This window comes from Solanum lycopersicum, chromosome 3 (genome assembly GCF_036512215.1).
Source record: "Solanum lycopersicum chromosome 3, SLM_r2.1".
Taxonomy (NCBI): Eukaryota; Viridiplantae; Streptophyta; class Magnoliopsida; order Solanales; family Solanaceae; genus Solanum; species Solanum lycopersicum.
The window spans coordinates 66,208,396-66,227,219 of NC_090802.1; the positions used below are offsets into that span (position 1 = coordinate 66,208,396).

The 18,824-nt window shown below is 31.6% G+C and overlaps 3 protein-coding genes and 1 long non-coding RNA gene across 6 annotated transcripts; 2 read left to right on the plus strand and 2 right to left on the minus strand.

The window, feature by feature from the left end:
- Nucleotides 1–3,536: 3,536 nt before the first annotated feature.
- Nucleotides 3,537–4,211, minus strand: LOC138347325 (uncharacterized). The gene is made up of 2 exons (XR_011220186.1): nucleotides 4,042–4,211; nucleotides 3,537–3,852 (listed from the first exon to the last, which is right to left on the minus strand). It is a non-coding gene; the product is annotated as an uncharacterized lncRNA (long non-coding RNA).
- Nucleotides 4,212–5,229: 1,018 nt separating this feature from the next.
- Nucleotides 5,230–9,257, minus strand: LOC101250585 (mediator of RNA polymerase II transcription subunit 6). Of its 3 annotated transcripts, XR_740636.4 has the most exons (6): nucleotides 8,862–9,190; nucleotides 8,233–8,407; nucleotides 6,655–6,724; nucleotides 6,010–6,119; nucleotides 5,533–5,750; nucleotides 5,230–5,354 (listed from the first exon to the last, which is right to left on the minus strand). XR_740636.4 is itself a non-coding variant. In XM_010320222.4 (5 exons), the coding sequence occupies exons 1-5, from the start codon at nucleotides 9,098–9,100 to the stop codon at nucleotides 5,601–5,603; spliced, it is 744 nt and encodes a 247-aa protein (XP_010318524.1). In that variant the 5' UTR covers nucleotides 9,101–9,257; the 3' UTR covers nucleotides 5,230–5,600. The 3 variants fall into 3 exon arrangements, 2 of the variants coding, with proteins under 2 accessions (XP_010318524.1, XP_069151510.1); XM_010320222.4 differs by having other exon boundaries at nucleotides 5,230–5,750; nucleotides 8,862–9,257; XM_069295409.1 differs by lacking the exon at nucleotides 6,655–6,724 and having other exon boundaries at nucleotides 5,230–5,750; nucleotides 8,862–9,194.
- Nucleotides 9,258–10,016: 759 nt separating this feature from the next.
- LOC101250288 (uncharacterized) lies at nucleotides 10,017–11,477 on the plus strand. The gene has a single exon (XM_004235580.5). The coding sequence runs from the start codon at nucleotides 10,163–10,165 to the stop codon at nucleotides 11,087–11,089; it is 927 nt and encodes a 308-aa protein (XP_004235628.1). The 5' UTR covers nucleotides 10,017–10,162; the 3' UTR covers nucleotides 11,090–11,477.
- Nucleotides 11,478–13,654: 2,177 nt separating this feature from the next.
- LOC101257947 (senescence-induced receptor-like serine/threonine-protein kinase) lies at nucleotides 13,655–18,321 on the plus strand. The gene is made up of 14 exons (XM_010320221.4): nucleotides 13,655–13,898; nucleotides 13,981–14,530; nucleotides 14,609–15,081; nucleotides 15,250–15,385; nucleotides 15,498–15,569; nucleotides 15,777–15,848; nucleotides 15,945–16,016; nucleotides 16,194–16,274; nucleotides 16,514–16,713; nucleotides 16,794–17,023; nucleotides 17,105–17,231; nucleotides 17,302–17,364; nucleotides 17,485–17,674; nucleotides 17,763–18,321. The coding sequence occupies exons 1-14, from the start codon at nucleotides 13,817–13,819 to the stop codon at nucleotides 18,097–18,099; spliced, it is 2,685 nt and encodes an 894-aa protein (XP_010318523.1). The 5' UTR covers nucleotides 13,655–13,816; the 3' UTR covers nucleotides 18,100–18,321.
- Nucleotides 18,322–18,824: the final 503 nt, after the last annotated feature.

Consider the following 18,824-nt stretch of genomic DNA (forward strand, 5'->3'; position numbering starts at 1 on the left):
CTATAACATACTCCCTTCGTCCGGTATAATTTGTCATGACTATAAAAATTTTGACTAATATTTTATGATATATTTTTTCATCATATTAATATACAAAAAATTGTAATTTATAGTACTTTTTATATAGTTTTAGAATATCTATTTTTTTTATAAAATATCAAATTAGTGTGATCCAATTTACTTTTAAAAATTAAGCAAAATAATTTTTAATAAGCATAACATGACAAACAATTCCGGAGAGACAAAATATAGGCTAGCCTGCTAAAATCCCTTGGAAAGTCGTGAAATTTAATGCATTATTCACTACAGCAGCAGAAGATTTTTACCATATAAATTTTTTATATAATTTATTTTTAGGGTTGTTCACGATTATGATAAAAATATTAAATTGAATCGCAACTTAATTCAATTAAATTGTTTAAGAAAAATAATGTTTGATTTTGTCTGCTTAAATTTGATTTTTAAACTTTGAAAATTGATATTATTTAATTTAATTTTAATTTTACTTAAAATTAAACAAAACACAAAAATAATCAAATTGAATTGAAAAATTAGATATATAAATTCCTCCATTTTTCTCTTTTCCCACCCACATTTTTTTAAAAAAATAACAATAAATCTAATGTTTTAAGTTATAACTGTAGTTAATTATAAAAATAAATCAGAAACTAAGTAACAATTACCTCTTGATTCTTTAAACTAGATTAATAATTAGTAAACATTTTTTAAAGTATAAGGACTAAGTAAAAGTAAATTGAGAGAATCATAGCTATAATCTAAACTTAGATTTAGAAAGTACAATATAGTATTTTGGTTTATTTTAACTAGATTAATAATTAGTAAACATATTTTTAAAGTATAAGGACTAAATAAAAGTAAATTGAGAGAATCATCTATAATCTAAACTTGATTTAGAAAGTACAATAAATGTATTTTGGTTTATTTTTCAGAAGGTGACTAACGCAACTACACAAGTATTACTCTTTTACCTACTATAAAAGTAGAAATTAAATAGTATTAGTACTAAACATTACCATATATATATATATATATATATATATAAATTAATTTTAAATAATCTAACTTTATTTATATCAATTTAATAATTGTAAATAAGGATTGCACTGTTATTAAACCTCTTAAACGAAGTTTATCAGAATTAATTAATGAATGAAAGAAGAATTACGAATGAAGGCCATATGGTGTTTGATTTTTGCCTGTATTTTCATTCTCTATTTGTGCGATAGTTGGGCTAAAAGAAGAATCGATACGAGGATTAGGAGAAGAAGAAGACTTTCATCTAACAACGGCGCCGTATTACCAATTTCTTCCCGCCACGCGCTGCCGTCCTCCGCCGCATCCCTACCTAATTTCAGCCACCACCAGCAGCAGCCGGCGGAATCACTCGAAGAAGATAATTATGAAATTTTGATTTTCATTGAAGGAAACGAAAGCGGAAAATCGAACATTAATGAGGAGAACGATTGCGCGATTTGTTTATCGGAGTTTTTAAAGGAGGAAAGATACGGTGTTGTTCCGGCTTGTACCCATAAATTTCACGCTGATTGCATTATGCTTTGGTTGGTAAGCAGCATAAATAAAAATTGCCCCATTTGCAGGACTCGTGTTTAATCAAGTTTTAATTATTATTTTTTATTCGATTCGATGTTTGATAAATTTTAAATTTTTTGTTACACACGTATCATAAGTGAATTAAATTACGCATAGTTGATTGTTATACTGCACATTGCACATTGATCATGTAATTATGGAGTTCTTACCTCTTTACTTCTTTTTGACTTTACTTCTTATAGATATTAGTGATTTACCTAATAATAGGGGTTGTTTTACGTTAATGAGATTGAGAAATAAATAATTTTGAATTTTTGAGTGCGTATGTTTTATAAGTAAAAAATTTAATTTATTAAGTTTTGACTTATGAATACACTTTCAATATTAAATTTTTATTCACAAAACAAACAAGGTCAAAGTTTAAATTTGTTATTTCTAATGTTAATTTTTTTTTTCTTCAGTTTTTGCTTTGTTGCTTTAACTAGACAATTAAAATATTTAGTTTTTCTTTATTGCTTTAACTAGACAATTAAAATATGATTCAGGCTGTTTCGAGTGATAAGATTAGTCTATAATTGAACAGTAAATTTTTTTAAATCAGATCGTGACAGACACAATATCTACAATTATAGAAGTTTATATACAAACACATTTCATATTTCTATTGATTCAGCATAACATAGTATACAAATATATTTTATGGATAGGTTACTTCCCAAGATGACATGGAATTTGATAAAAGCAATTTAGCTTATTGATTATGATCAAGAAGACACAAAATAGACAAATACGACTTTTGAAATGCTTTTCGTAAGGCATGCGAAAGGACCATGTCATTGCAAATTTGACAAGTAAAAATAAAAAATTACAATTACTCAAAAATCGAATTTTAAATTTCGAATTACATATGTCGATTAAGGCGAAACGTTGTTGGACTGTGAATTGATAGGAGAAGCACAACAGCTGCAACAAGATCCTGGTGTTGAAGGTTGACAACACACACAAGCAGGACATATTGATCTCCTCACAAGTACTTCTGTATAATTAAATTTGGATTACATAAAAGATATTATAAATGAATAACAACGATATATTTTTGATGAATTAATAATATGTATAATGAATTACCTCTATACACATTAGAACGAGCAGCAACACCTTCTTGGATTCCAGGAGATAAAATTAAACCAATAAAAACAAGGGTTATGACTATTAAACATCTTGGAATTATAGCTCCCATTTGAATTTTAGATGAGTAAACAAAACTAGGAGTATATTTTATAGTGCAATATTAGTAAATGGAAAATTAATGAACCTTTGAGAAAAATTGAAATAATGTGTGTTCTCACTCAACAAACTCAAGGTTGACTTTGACTACAAGTTAATTTGTTTAGGGGAATCTTCAACTTAATCAAATAGATTTGCTATAATTTTATATGCAATTGGAGGATTTATGAGCTTATCTTACTTTAATAAACATTAAATAATTGAAAAGTCAGCAATTGCGACTGCAAATTTAGAATAAGTCTTTAGTTTAATTTTTTTGGGGCAGATTTTCAACTCTCAGAATAATACTCTGGTTTATGCCGCAAAAAATTTCCACATCAAAAGTTTGACTTTTTTTTTAAAAAAACTAATAATATAAGCGTATTACATAAATTTCATCAATTTTAATCCATAAACTTTAAAAATATAAAAAGGAGACAATTTCTCCTTTTGTAATTCTTCATTCATTTGGCCCGTGGTAATGGCGGAGGAGAAGATTTTGAAGAATATAATTCAAACGAATTATAATTCGAATTCATAAGTTACAAAATATGTCATTATTTAAAATTAAATTGGTAAACTAAAATCCATTCATTTTAATAATTCTAAATAAAATAGGAGTATGAAAGAAAAAAGAATTAAAGCAACAATAATTTTAAAAAGTACATCATATCAAAAAAAAAAACAAAAAAACTTAGTACCTAGTAAACTAAACACCCTTTTTTATATTATTTACTTTCATAGATCCAATGTTATTCACACACAAACAAAAATTCAATTGACCTAAAATACATTGCCAAAAACATTAATTACATGAGCAAATTATTTTCTTGTTATGTAGAAATCATCACACAATATGTCTCTGATCTTCTCATCATTAATTTGCTTAATTCCACGATCACGGCCGGTCCACGGCGGCCTTAAACGGAACGAAACAAGCGCAGGCGCAACACGACGGCGTATTTGGTTGGCAACAGATGCAATTCTCACATTTTGGTTCTTTAACCCCAAGTTCTGCACCAATCACCATCAATTCGTTTTAAAATATTTTTAGTCCTTAAGCCAAAAATTCTAGTAAAGGGATTCAAAAATGAAAATGTTACACTAAAATTTTCAATTCAATAAGTTATATATATATATATATATATATATATCCTTATATTACATAATATGATAAATTAATGTTATTCGATAGTAAATTACCTCGACGAGTCAGTCGATCGGCGTTGCTGGGCACAGCCGGAGATAAAACTAGCATAAACATAATGATTGTAGCCACAAGAGTTTTCTCAGAATTCATAGCCATTACCTTAGACTAAATTTTGATAAAGTTATGATAATGTTGTTAATTAAGCATACACTAATTTCACTATATTAGTTATTATATATAGAGAGCTTGATGATGTAATAAGTTTATGTTTATAATATATGTTGCTTGATACAACAAGGCAAAAATCAATCACCATTTTTATTTAAAGTATACGATGGAGGCTTTAATTAAATATACCACCCTGTTGGAATTGTTTTAATAAGTGAATTAGAGATTAAAAGACAAAAACATAGTTTGGAATAAGGTTGGGTCTAATGTTTATTTATATATTGCTCAGTCCTATCGATAAAATATTAGACTGTCATTTAAGTTTGCAATATCGTAAAAATCTTGGTATGTGATATAACGATAACATATGAAATAAACATCAGAAAACGATTACTTGCCATTGTTTTTTTCTAATTTCAATTTTCTTCACATTAAATCAACAATAGCATCCTGTTTTACAGATGCTCTATATGTACAATCAATTCTTTACATGTCTTTGTTAAAAATTAATTATATGAACTGGCATTTGTTCTACTGCTACTATTTCACCTAGTTTCTAGAGAGTTTCAAATATTTACAATTCTGCTAGCTAGTCATCGAAATGCATTAATCACGTGCTTGGAATTGACTTGTGTGACAAATTTCAAACAATTTAATTCTGGGTCTGAAAATTTACAAAGTCAGGTCATTTCTTAGGTAGTTACAAATATAAATTTCTTCATCATCATTAATCAATATTCCAATCTAATAAAACAGTAACTAAACTTATACTATTTCTGTTCATACTATTTCAATTTAGATTTTCACTTGTCACTTGTAACATTAACATATCAAAAAAAGACAAAAAATAAAAAATAAAAAAATCTTTGTCCAAATGTGATCAGTAAAAGTGTACAGAAGGAGTTTATAACAGGCCAGGACAACTTTTGAGTTCAACAAGTTGAGTTTTTGTCAAGTGTAATGGAGAAATTAAGGTATGGTTGAAATACTGTTCAATAATTATTTTTTTCAATGATATAATAAATGCAATTCGACCTTTGAACAGTTAGAAACTAAAGAGAAGAATATTGCAATTGAGGGCCAAAATAAATGAGTCAGTTGCTCATTGCAGCATTATAGACTTTGAATTGTTCTTCTATAAACAGTTGAACTCCTTATTCTTTAGACTTTGAATTGTTCTTACACTTGCGTAGTTATACTGCAAAGATACAAGTAGTCGAAATGAATGTGATATTTCTCAGTTTGAGTTTGTAACAATGGAATTGTTTGAATCTGACTTCAATAAATTACTGTGTTGCTTGATGTACATTGTCAAACTTCCTGATGGAGACAGAAAAGATGAGAAATTATGCAATTATCAGTAACTTCAGACTTACCATTTTTACTTCAGACAACCTTGTCTAAGTTCTTGCTCCTATGCAACAGTTGACACACCACTCCCTTCTCATACCTTCATTCTCTTAGACGGGCCTTGATCAATAATAGGATCAATTGGAGGCGGCTGAGTCTCTGGTTGCTGGTTTTCAGAGGGTTCTGAAGTGGAAGGGGGTGCATAGCCTTCTGGTAAAGGTGGAGGCAGAGGTACTGCAGGAAGCTGCACAAATAAAAATAAGTATCTCCATTTTAGAACTTGATCTATTGAATTTCAACACAAATATCCCCGTAAATGAAGCCTGGGATTGCAAATAAAATTTCAGAATACTTCCAAGATAACTACTTCACAACTCAAATGAAGCTACTTGACTTAAGATTAAGATTGACGACCTCATACTTTTAAAATGAACTGGACAAGATTAATTGGTTAATCTAGGGTAAGAAAGCTCCATGCAGACCATACAAGGAATTACATTTACCTTCCGCTGTAGAGAAGCAAGGATGTGATCAACTCGCTTAAGTTCCTTGAAGTCGATGGCCTCTTTGGCGGGCTTAGTTTCAGATGCTTGGCTATTGTTTTCCGACTCCACTGCAAAAAGAATTTATTGAATGGGATCAACATAATGAAATAATAGTAAAAATGATAGAAATGACATTGCAAGCTGAACGTAAGATTATTGATTTAAACAATATAAGATTTATACATACTGCACACAAGTCCAACTTATCGTAAGACATCTAAACACACCCAGGTCTGAACTCCCGACTTTCAACCTGACAACTAAATGGCTATGTGTCGTAATAAGAAATTCAGTGTTAAAGTAGCCTTCTGAAATTTTTTGTTTTCATTCAAGCCCTTAAAAGGAACTAAAGAATAAAATAAACTTGTTGTCTACTACTTCATCTTCACCTCTTTTTGGGTTTTTTTTTTTTTTTTCTCTTTTTGGGTTGGGGTGGGTGAGAGTGGGGGAATGGAGATTTGGGTGTTTGCATAACTCAAAACCCTTTCTTTGTAGATAGCTAGAAAAAATTCCAGTAACGGCACACTTTTCTCCAAAGCACCCACATGCACAAAAAAAAGGGTTTAAAGGATGGAAAATTTAAGGAATGAGATATCAAGATACCATATCCAATCTTTTCCAATTTTGAGGATGCAGTACCGAAAGCTTTTGATATATGATATAGAGCACGCCCCTGTCAAATAAGTAAATGAACATCAATTGCTTTTTATATTCCATCAATGAATTATTCGACCCACACAAAATTAATATGTGATATCCATATCGCAGAAAAAAGGGGGACAAGTTTTCCCCATAAAAGCAGAAGAGTACTTCAAGCATATCAAAAGTTCACACATATTACCTGCTTTACACAATACTAAAGACAGATAAATACAGAAGAACATTGTAACCAATTCTGATCCTCATTGCATTATCCCTCTAAAGTTTCCTCCCTATGAATTTTTTCAGATGAAATTCCTTTTTTCTTTTTTTAATGATAAGGGAAATGTTGCTACTCGGGTTTGAAACAGAGACCTTTAAATAATTAATCACATGGAATTCCTGCAGTTTCCTCCAATTTCAACTTCCTTTTTAACTCTAATTCCTTTGAAATCCTATAAAATTAGAAGAACCCCATCCACAGACCGAACCACATTACCTAGCTGAGATCTTCCAGAGATAGCTTACCAAATTTCTTCATACAAAGAACCTAACATGTCATGCCTACTTCAAAAGTTCCTCTTATGAGTCAAAATACGCAGTAATTAAAAATCAATAACCAAGAACCAGACCTTGGCGTGTACTATCTTTAATAGCATCTAGTGCCACAAATAACTCACATTAAAGGCATACACATCAAAAGCAAAAATAAAGGATCAACAGTGATCTTTCCTAAAGTACTAGTACAGGAGACAGAGCTTCATTTCCTCACTGCACAGAGAAGTTCAAGTGACTGAACAAAACCATTGTTCCCGTTTACTCTCATCCGTCCAGTCTCTCATCATCTTGTACACATAAATCCTTAGGAAGCCATGCTTTTGTAGTTTATTGAGTTTTAAATAAAAAAAGAACAGATCCTAAATTATTAAAATGGTACTTTCTGCAAACTTTTTTATGTTGATGAAGAAGGATTTTTTATCTAACTCTGCTTTGTATGTTCACCACCCTCTGAGGGCTTCAATGTTCTTAGTTTTTTGCAAAGCATTCAACAGTTCCAAAATAAATTCCTTTCTGAGGGCAAGGAAATTATTGCACACCTGGTATGGATCACCCACAGAAAGATCAGATGTAAGCACCAGATCAAAACCAATCTACTGCCAGGAGTATGAAATAGTTTTTTCCTGGATAAATCAATAACACATGATTATTGAATTTTGAACAATGACCTTCTAGGTGATAGGAAGGGATGTTTTTCCAGCAAAGTAAGCTATTCTACAAGGCAGAAGGGAGGATTTTTTTAGAAGATTTATCTTGAGTGCTCAGTTAAATAACGATTATCTTTCTCTGAAAAAAAAAGACAGAAGAAGGGGAAGCGAAATATATTTCCTACCCAAGAAAGAGTCTTAACTTCTTTGCTACTAAACTGCCCAGATTCTTAAGCTAAATATAAAGATTGCTACTCTTAGTTTATCTAGATAATGGCATATAAGATACAGGTAGCAAAAGACAATTTAATGGCATCAACAGGACTAGAATACTAACAAGTCGAGCTGCAAATACATTGCAGAGCTGCGGAGCTTGGTATATTGAACCATCCAAGATGTAATAAGTCAGCATTGGTGTGACCTTCTCAGGGCTATCCCTCTTTTGCTTACGGATGACAAAGAGATTAGGCTCCATTACTTCACTCAACGTGTATTCCATGCCCGTCATTTTCCTACAAAACAAGTTGCATATTTTCAATTGCAAATTTAGTTGTGCATGTCTCCATTACCTAATACCATACATTCACATATGGTCTTGAAAAATCGAGAAGTACTCATACAAATTAAGTCTGGGCACTTGCTAACGAACTTGTGCTGAGCAACAAAATCGTTAATTTTCCCCAAATATCAGTTAACTCCAACTTGTACTTGTGTCTATCAATTTTACCTCTTCCAACATACTCTACTTTCCCCCAAATCTCTAACCCCGCCCTAAGAACTCCAAACTGATTAATTACACATCGCATCTTCAATCTACCTTCTACCAGCAGAAAATTAAAAGGAAAACTATGAATTGAAATCCCAAAAACTCAATTTCGCAATGTCAGCAAATCTAATTGTGCAATTCAAAAAGATCAAAACTTCGTTTTCTAAGCAAAAAAAGGGGGAAAGGAAAAGAAATCATACGAGATATGAGAAAAATCCAGCGGGTGGATGGCGCGGGCACGGAGTTGTTCATTATTGCAGGTCCAATCGTAGAACGGGGAGAGTGCAAAATAGTCGAACACCAGGTTTTTGTCGAGCGGATAAGTATTCAGCCACAGCTGGTCTCTGAAACATATGCTCGTCATGTCCGTCCCAGGTAGCGGTGGAGCCACCGGTGCACTTCCATCGGCGTTCAGCGGCATCATCGGCGTCGACGCCATCTCGTCCTTAATTAACTTAACCAGTATTCACGACACTGTAGTAATTAAACAACGGATAATTAATGATTAGTAAAGAAATAGCACTACAATAATTAAACAACGGATAATTTTTAAAAACCTAGTAGTAATTTCGGAGAAAAATATAAAATACTAAACTAATTTAATTCAATTAATTTTAAAAAATTTATCAAATTTACAACGATGAGGTGGACACGATAAATACAAGTGAATTCAAAAGAGCAACTTTTATATTTCGTTTTGTTAGTAAAATTTATTTTGTTTTTTTAATCAGAGATTCATTAATATTAAAAAATAATTTATTTACTAAAAAATAGTTAAAATAAATATCTTACGGTCTAGTAAATAATCCTTATCACAAAATTTTACATATGAAATCTAATATTACATGATAATGACTATTTTATTACTAGTTTATTACTAAAAAGTGGTCAATTAACTATACTACTCAGCTCCATTTATATCTTGTAATATTGATCTTTTTTTTAGTGATGTCAGTTGGAAAACAACATCAATTACGAAATATTAAATTTAAAATATTAATTATTTTTTAAAATACAAACTTAATTTTATTTTTTTTACTATTTATGAATTTATTAACGTATCTTCAACACGTTTTCAGACACGTCCTTAATGAAATACTTTTGATTTATCAGAATAATTATAGTTTTAAGTTAATAAACAAAAGCATCAAAGCCTATAGAAAATTCAAAAAATTTCTCACCTAAGGGGTAAGGTCTTTCCTTCCCCAGAACCTTTTACCAACATAATTTTTCTTCAAAAATAAACAAATTTTACTCTCTGAATTTCCATCTAAATTCCACAAAATATATTACTACTAACAATTAATCCCTTATATTGTTAAGGCATTGATGTCTCTTGATGAGACCTGAATCACTTTCATCTCTCAAGGTAATTTATATATAATATGTTGGTCGCTAATTCCTATTTCTATTGATATTTCATCATTCAAAGGATGTAGATTAATTGACATTCATGTAGCAAATAGCCATGAATTCTATGTATTTTTCAAGTATATGAGAAATGCCTCATCGTGTTACCGCGAGGGCAAAATCATTTTCTTCTCAACCATCCATTGCTCAAAAATTAAAAGATGATCCTGTAGATCCTAAAAATGCTCAGGGTAGCGTTACATGTGTTTACCAATCTCATATCGGGGGATATTGGCGTAATGTGACTGTTATATGGAGAAAAAATATGATGAATCATTGCCTTACCATATCTGTTGATAGCGTAGAGAATGAAGATCATCAAACTTGCAAGATTGATCTTAAACCTTGGCATTTTTGGGCTAAAAAAGGTTACAAGACATTTGAGGTTGATGGATATCAATTGGAGGCTTATTGGGATTTAAGATCAGCAAAATTTTCAGGTAGTCCTGAACCATTTAAAGATTTTTATGTCGCGTTAATTGCAGAAGAAGAAGTTGTTTTATTATTAGGTGATTACAAGAAAAAAGCTTATAAGAGAACAAAATCAAGGCCAGCTCTTGTAGATGCATTGTTGTTTTACAAAAAAGAACATGTTTTTGGTAAGAAAAGTTTCTCAACAAGGGCTAAATTTGAAAACAACAAAAAAGAAAGTGATATTGTTGTAGAAAGTTCAACTTCAGGGCCAAGAGATCCTGAAATGTGGATAAGTATAGATGGAATTGTTTTGATTCACATAAAGAATTTGCAATGGAAATTCAGGGGAAATCAAACGGTACTAGTCAACGAGCAGCACGTACAAGTTTTTTGGGATGTGCATTCTTGGTTGTTTTGTGAACCTGGTTCTACTCATGGATTGTTCATTTTTAAGCCAGGTGTGTCTGAATTGGAAAGTGACAGAGACGGAAGTAGCGTTGGAGGTGACAGTGATTGTAGCGATCATACTAAGTATTTTTCAACATTGAGTCACTCCAGAGCCTCACCTTTTTGCCTTTTCTTGTGCGCATGGAAGATTGAGTAACGATGAAAGAGAGAAGGAGAACATGTTTAGGTGGTATGGAAGTCCTTAAGGGAGGCATGATGCAGAGACGGATACAAATCGTAAACTTGATGAGTTCAACCTTTAAGGTTCTCACAATTTAAACTTGTTATTGTTTAAGTGAAATTTCATTGTGTATATTTATGTACTGTATTGAAAACGATTAGTTTAATTGAACTCATCAAATCCAAGGTCCGTTTTTGGAGAGGGATTGCCTCTGCATCAAAGAAAATTTCTTGTGGGATTTGATTGAGTAAGTTTATGGGTTTCATTTTTTCCTTTTTATTATCCTTCTCCAAGTCTATGTGACTTTTGTAAATTGTGTTCTGTATATTATTCAGCAATATGACACCAGTATTAGAACATCAAATGGTTGACATTTCTTTCGACATCTTTTAGAGCTTGAAATCTCATGTTCTGCTGTCAACATGATCGATAAAATTGTTCATATAGTTTATTATTATAAGTATACTAGTTTCCGAGAACGTGCGTTGCACGTTTATCCTAAAATCCTTCATATAAAGTTTGTACTGCAAAAAATAAATTTAGACTATATATATATATATATATATATCAAGAATTAGCTATTATCACATTTGTTACCGACCCAAAGGTATATATGTACATTTCACAAATTTCGTCAATAATTTATTTCCTCGTAAATTTAAAGAATAAAGTTACAATGGTTCATATCAACGTATAAGACACCATTGAATCTCTTCATCTTCATTTTTATTCTCTTCATGATAATTTTTTTTTAATCTTTCTTTAATTTTTTTGTTAGTGAGTTGGATTCACTTGGACAGAAATCACATCAACTTTTTGTCTTGTAGGATATTCCATTGATTTTCATGAATGCAGTAAGTGAGTTAGAAGTCTTTCTTCTTGTCCTTGTGTAAAAGACTTTTTTTTTATTCGAGAATCCAATTATGTGTTCTGTTTCAACTTCTATATAATGATTTTTGTATAAAAATCAAACAAAAAATTAATTAAGACCACATCAACTTATGTAGAAGCAATTAATTGCATATAAGGAATAATGATATATTACCTGGAAATCGATACCACTTGAAACAGTTCAATGTGTGTTGCTTCACTTACTACATCATCACTATGAAATATTAACGTCATTTCTTAACTGTATCTTCATAAAAAAGTCAAATTAACCAAATTCTTTAGTAGTTGAAATATTCAACAAATAGATGAGTTAAAATAAAGATAAATAAAACATTGAGCATAAAAAACTCATATAAAAAAATAATAGAGATAACATGATTACATGAGAAAGTAGAATACATAATATAGGAAAATGGAGAATCTGCTAATAGAAGATAAAAACGTTACAAATTAAGTGATTCAAGAAGTGATCTTTTGATATCTTTAACCTAACACCTTAATATGAGTTTTTTTTTTTAAAAAAAATGACAATGGTTTAAAGAGCATAATAAAAGTAGGTAACTTAAAAGGCTAAATCATTATTGCTATATTTTTGAAATTATTTATTCCAATGCATGTATATTTTTTTATATAGTAAAATTTTATCTAGAAATCAATTATAATTATGAATGAAGGACAATAAATTTCCACTTTAAGAATTGAATTAGGTCTTTATTATGTTATTAATTTCAGTAAGTATTATTTAATAATATCTATCATATGAACTAATATCTAAAACATAATTAACTATTGTAGGGGTAAAATGGTAATTCAACTTTGGATTTGGAGCTTCACGCTTATAATAATATATGATATGTATATATGTATCTTTCTTATAGATGTACGTACATAAACCATCCGGAGTACTTCATGATTAAATTGATAATATTGTTTTTCATTGTCATTGTCACAAATTTTCCCTCTTGAAATACTTTAGACCAAGCAGTGGTTGACGTATTCAAATCTAAAAATATTTAGTTCAAATAGTGCTAATATTGAGAATTTTCTATTTGTGTAATTCAGCATCTCAAAGAGAAACTGCAACTGGAGAAATCACAGATATTTTAATGAGATTTCAACTCCAATTCATGATCTCAAAGAAAAATGTTTACTTAGTCTCTTTTAGTTGACTAGACCAGGCCCCTGTAAACTAGTTGTGATTGTTTTTTGGAATGTGCATGCTCCATAGTGTGTTGAAAGGGAGCAACAATAAAAATTGTAGATCACAGTTCAGGTCGTGAAAATAATCAGGATAGACTGTCTACATCATATTCTTTGAGTGTGACCTCTTCGTGAACCTTACCGAATTTTTTGTATAACGAGTAATTGCCTCTTTATATGCTCTTTGGTGTTAGTTTACTAGTCTCTGTCTTCTTGAACAGTCACATTCACTCACTCTTTTATAACTTTAATGATACATTTGCTTGATGTCATTTAATAGAATTTTCTTACTTCATCAGAAATTTGAATGTAATGGAACTTAATTATCAAGATTGTCATCATTAGAAAAGTCAATTTCTCTCACAAATTAGGCTTAATTATTTTAATCGTCACTTCACTTTCTGGCATGCGATTGCTACTGATAAAATAGAATGCATAAGAATAGTTCCTGTACGGGATAATTCTAAAGTCGTAACTTCTAGTGAATTTATAAAAACAAAATAATTAGTGACGCAACCTGGATTATGCATATAATTAAGCTTGTTAATTACTTCCTGTTATAGTAATCAATAATCTAGAGTTTTGGTTTAGCTTCAACGTTGAAATAGCGAAATGACTAGAGACTTGATTTTTACCTTTCTAATTTGTATTTCTCTCTTTGCACTTGAAGCTAACGCCCAAATTGATCAATCAGGTATATACAATTTCTTCTATCAACTCATTTTTATTTTTGATTATAAATGATACTTCTTGTTATATTCTTCAATTTTATTCAGGATTCATAAGCATAGATTGTGGAATTCCTCGAGGTTCCAACTACACCGATGTAGCTACTGGACTCCAATATGTTTCCGATTCAGCATTCGTGGATACAGGTAGTAACGCTACTATCTCGAGTGAGTTTCACTCCGATGACCTGGAACAACAGTTGTACACACTCACAAGTTTTCCCCAAGGAAAACGAAATTGCTACACCATTAGAGTTGCAGAAGGAAAAGGAAAAAAATACTTGATCAGGGCTAGTTTTTTATACGGAAACTATGATGGAAAGAGTCAGCTACTGATCAATTTTGATCTTCACCTCGGAGTTGACTTTTGGACCACGATTCAAATTGTCAATGCTTCAGTTCCGTTATATGAAGAGATCATACACATTCTCTCATCGGATTTTGTTCAGGTTTGTCTAGTAAATAAGGATCGAGGAACACCATTTGTATCCGCACTTGAATTGAGACTCTTGAACTCAACCATATACAAGACAACATCCGGGTCACTACAAACATTCGTACGTCTAGATCTTGGCTCAACAGCCACTCAAATAGTAAGGTAAATACTCTGTTTTCTTTCAAATTCATCCTCTATAACAACATTTGATTATAACGTACTACTGTCAAATTTCATCAGGTACCAAGATGACATATACGATCGTTTATGGTGGCCATATAATAATGATGAAAACACGATATCATTGAGTACGACTTCAACCATTGATAACACCAACAGTTATCTACCGCCGACAAAGGTGCTGAGCACAGCAATAGCAGCAGATAATGACACCGATGGAATATCACTTTGGTGGGAACCTGCGAATTCAACAGATGAGTATTATATCTACTTGCACTTTGCAGAGATTGAAGCCAACCATGTCAATAGGCAATTCAACATATATGTGGATGGAGAGTTGTATCAGGGGTCATTTGCTCCGGACTATATGTCTGTAACCACAATTTTTTCAACATCAGCTCTAAAGCCAAAAGACAGGCACCAAATTTCCCTCAACAAAACGGGAAATTCAATTCGTCATCCTACCATCAATGCCATAGAGTTGTATAAAGTTGTCAAGCAAATCATAAACCCCCAAACAAATGACTTAGATGGTAAGTTTATGTGCGCGCGCACAAACAACTCACTTTTTAGAAGGAAAAAAAATACTTTTAACTCGTAAAAGCTTGGTCAAACAAACTATGTCCTAAGTTTGGATGGATTAATTATACTTGGTCCTTATTTCGATTCCACTAATTATTTGACATTAATTTTGCTATTAGTTGAGGCTATTATGAATGTCAAATCAACATACGAGGTTAAAAAGAACTGGCAAGGAGATCCATGCGGCCCTGTAGCTGACATTTGGAAGGGTGTCACATGCAATTTTAATGGGGATCTCCCCACAGTTATTTCCTTGTATTTTCCTTCTATGCTCTCAAATTTGATTTTTTTTTTTTAGTATAAACATGTTTCTTCTAATTTTGCTCTTTGGAGGATGAAACTAACATATAGTTAATTTGTTGAGTAGAGACTTATCTTCAAGTGAATTACAAGGGGCAATATCGCCTTACATAATAAGTCTCACAAAACTAGAAACGTTGTAAGTATCTATCTACTGCAAGCTTTGTCACTTGAACCAAACTAGAAAATGAAGAACTTGTACGAGGCTACTTGTTATTTCACAAATTTGAGTCGAACAAATTTTGAATCCACCAATTTGTGAAACAAATGAAGTCTCGACGCATAAAATAAAATTTCCAGTTATATATTAAGTAATTTTTATGAGATTGTTGTGCTTTTGTTGAAGGAACATGTCAAACAATCAGCTGACGGGAGAGGTGCCTCCCAATCTCTCACAACTAGCCTTCTTACAAGAGCTGTAATTTACTCTCCTATAACTCATTTAGTCTCAATTTATGCGATACAGTTGCAGTAATATGATTTTTATTACATTATTGTTGTGTTTCTGTTGAAGGGACTTGTCAAACAATCTGCTGACGGGAAAGGTCCCTGCCAATCTTGCAAAACTACCCTACTTAAAAAAACTGTAATTTCATCACTCATGACCTTTGTTGTTAATTATCTTGATCTACGATAATTTTTACGTTCAAAGTCACTATCAAAGTTTAGAATTTTAAAATTTTAATTGTCACATGAATTAGAACAGAAGGTATATTTATTTATTTAATTAAAACACAGAGTAATTTGGTTATCTTTGTGACAGATACTTGAAAGGAAACAGTTTCTCCGAAAAAATTCCTGAAGAATTGCTGGAAAAATCAAGAAATGGATCACTCGATTTGAGGTCTCGTTCCACTCTCAGAATCCATGAATTAATTTATGAGTATACAAAAAACATCCAAGATTGATTTAGAAAATTATCGATATTAATTTCTCATATAATTGGTCACAAGTTAAATTGTGAAATCAACTCATCTAAAGTTAAAGTATGATGTTATATTGAATTGTTATCAAGTCATTAGATATTGAAGATTCACTTTTATTTACTTATAATTACATTTCAAATAATTTTTTGTCATACAGATATGATGAATTTAGTCCTCCTCCTCCTCCGAAAGATGAAATTAGTCCTCCTCCGAAAGATGAATTTCTTCCTCCGAAAGATGGTAATAACCTCAGTGCTGGTGCACTAGCAGGAATTATTGCATCCGTGGTGGTCTTGGGCGTCTTGGCCTTACTACTGCTTCTTTGGTTTATAATTCGAAGGATGAAAAACAAAAAAGGTGAACAAATCATAAAATCTATTAATACTTGCGCGATGATTTGATATTGAAGAAGTAAATCTAATTAATTTCTGAAACAGGTAAGATCACTGAGACAGAAACAACAGTACAGAGTCCAAAAATTGCATTGGAGTTGAAAAACAGGCAGTTCACATACTCACAGGTGTTGCACATGACAAATAACTTCCAGAGAGTCCTTGGTAAAGGAGGTTTTGGAACAGTTTATCTTGGCTATGTTGATAACCGTGACGTGGCTGTTAAGATGCTGTCCCCATCTTCAGTTCAAGGGTTCAAGGAATTCCAGGCTGAGGTAAACTGAAGAAGTACTTTTTTGTACCTGACATTATATTTAGTTAACTCGAATTTTACTAACATAAACTTGACTTGACAGGCTAGTCTCCTGATGAGCATACATCATAAGAACTTGATTTCTATAGTTGGGTATTGTGTTGAAGGCAACCACATTGGTATTATTTACGAATACATGGCCAATCGAAGCTTAGACATGCAACTATCAGGTACCTGATTTATAGTCAACAAATGTTCTTTAGATCAGATGTTTCACAAGTCTTTTATCATGGCGTGCAGATAGAAATCCAAATGCTTTAACATGGGAGGAAAGACTTCATATAGCCTTGGATGCGGCACAAGGTATATGTATACACTACTAGATGAAAATCATTTCAGTCGATTTACCACAATACTTTTAGAATGATTAATAACTATATATTTGACGTGTTTCTTTTAATTTTATCTGAAAAAATAATGTAGGACTGGAGTATCTGCATCATGGTTGCCAGCCATCAATAATACACAGAGATATCAAGTCTAGTAATATTCTATTAGATGATAAATTCCAAGCAAAACTTGCTGATTTTGGTTTGTCAAGGACTTTACCAACTGGGGAGGGAAGTCATGTTACCACCATAATCGCGGGTAGTCCAGGCTATCTTGACCCTGAGTATGTGCTCTGTCATTTTATTTTTAGTTTGTCTCAAAAAGAATAACGACTATGTATATCTAATTTGAACTCTCGAATTGACCTGCAGTTACTACAGGACAAATAAGCTAACGGAGAAAAGTGATGTATACAGTTTCGGTGTGGTTCTTTTGGAAATAATAACAGGACGGCATTTACTAGGAAAACATGACAAGATTTATGTAATAACATGGGTCAATGGTATGATTAATGATAACGGAGATGTTTCAAAAGTAATCGATCCAAGATTAGGAGGACAAGTTGATCTGAATTCAGCAAAGAGAATTGTGGCATTGGCAATGGCTTGTGTTTCTCTTGAACCAACAAATAGACCAGCTATATCTCTCGTTGTCACGATAATAAAACAATGTTTAAGACAGATGATTGAGAATTATGACTCGAATTGAAGAACAGAAAATTTGGATGATGTCCTCCATCCCAAGATGAGATTGATGACCCTGTGTTTATTTGATTGTGAATGTAGAAGACAAACTAGTAGTTTTGTTTCATGTAATATATGTACAGATACTGTATTTTGATCAGTGAGTGCAGAGCACTATCACATTGATAGTTTCTTTTCTGATAATGGGAGCGCATTTGGAATGATCATTGAGACAGTATTTTCATTATACCAGTTCATCATCTTTAATATATACATTTTAATAATTTAATTACTCTTCATAGCTAAAATTTGCTAATTACACTTCCTAATTACATGTTATAGGGAGGAGAGTGACGAGTGAAACTGGAAGAGAGGCGAGCGAGCTAGGGCAGAAAGTGAAAAAGAGGTAAAAATTATATGTATATCGATTAAATAATTAGATATATGTAATTTTATATATATATATGTACAACAGCAATTATTATTGCAATTATACATATAACACTACTATTCCAAGCAATATAGTAGGGGTCACGCTAGAATAAGAGTAATGGGTTCAATAATCAAGTAGCTTTGCCAAAATTCTATTTTATTTTTAAAGAAAAGGCTCAAATATGTTATTAAACTTTCAGGATAGACTTATTTATGTAATCAGTTAAAAGTTTAGCTCATTTATGCTATCACCTTTAAAGAAAAAGATTCATTCATGCCATTATTTTTTAACAATCATTTTGCAAAACTATTTTTAAT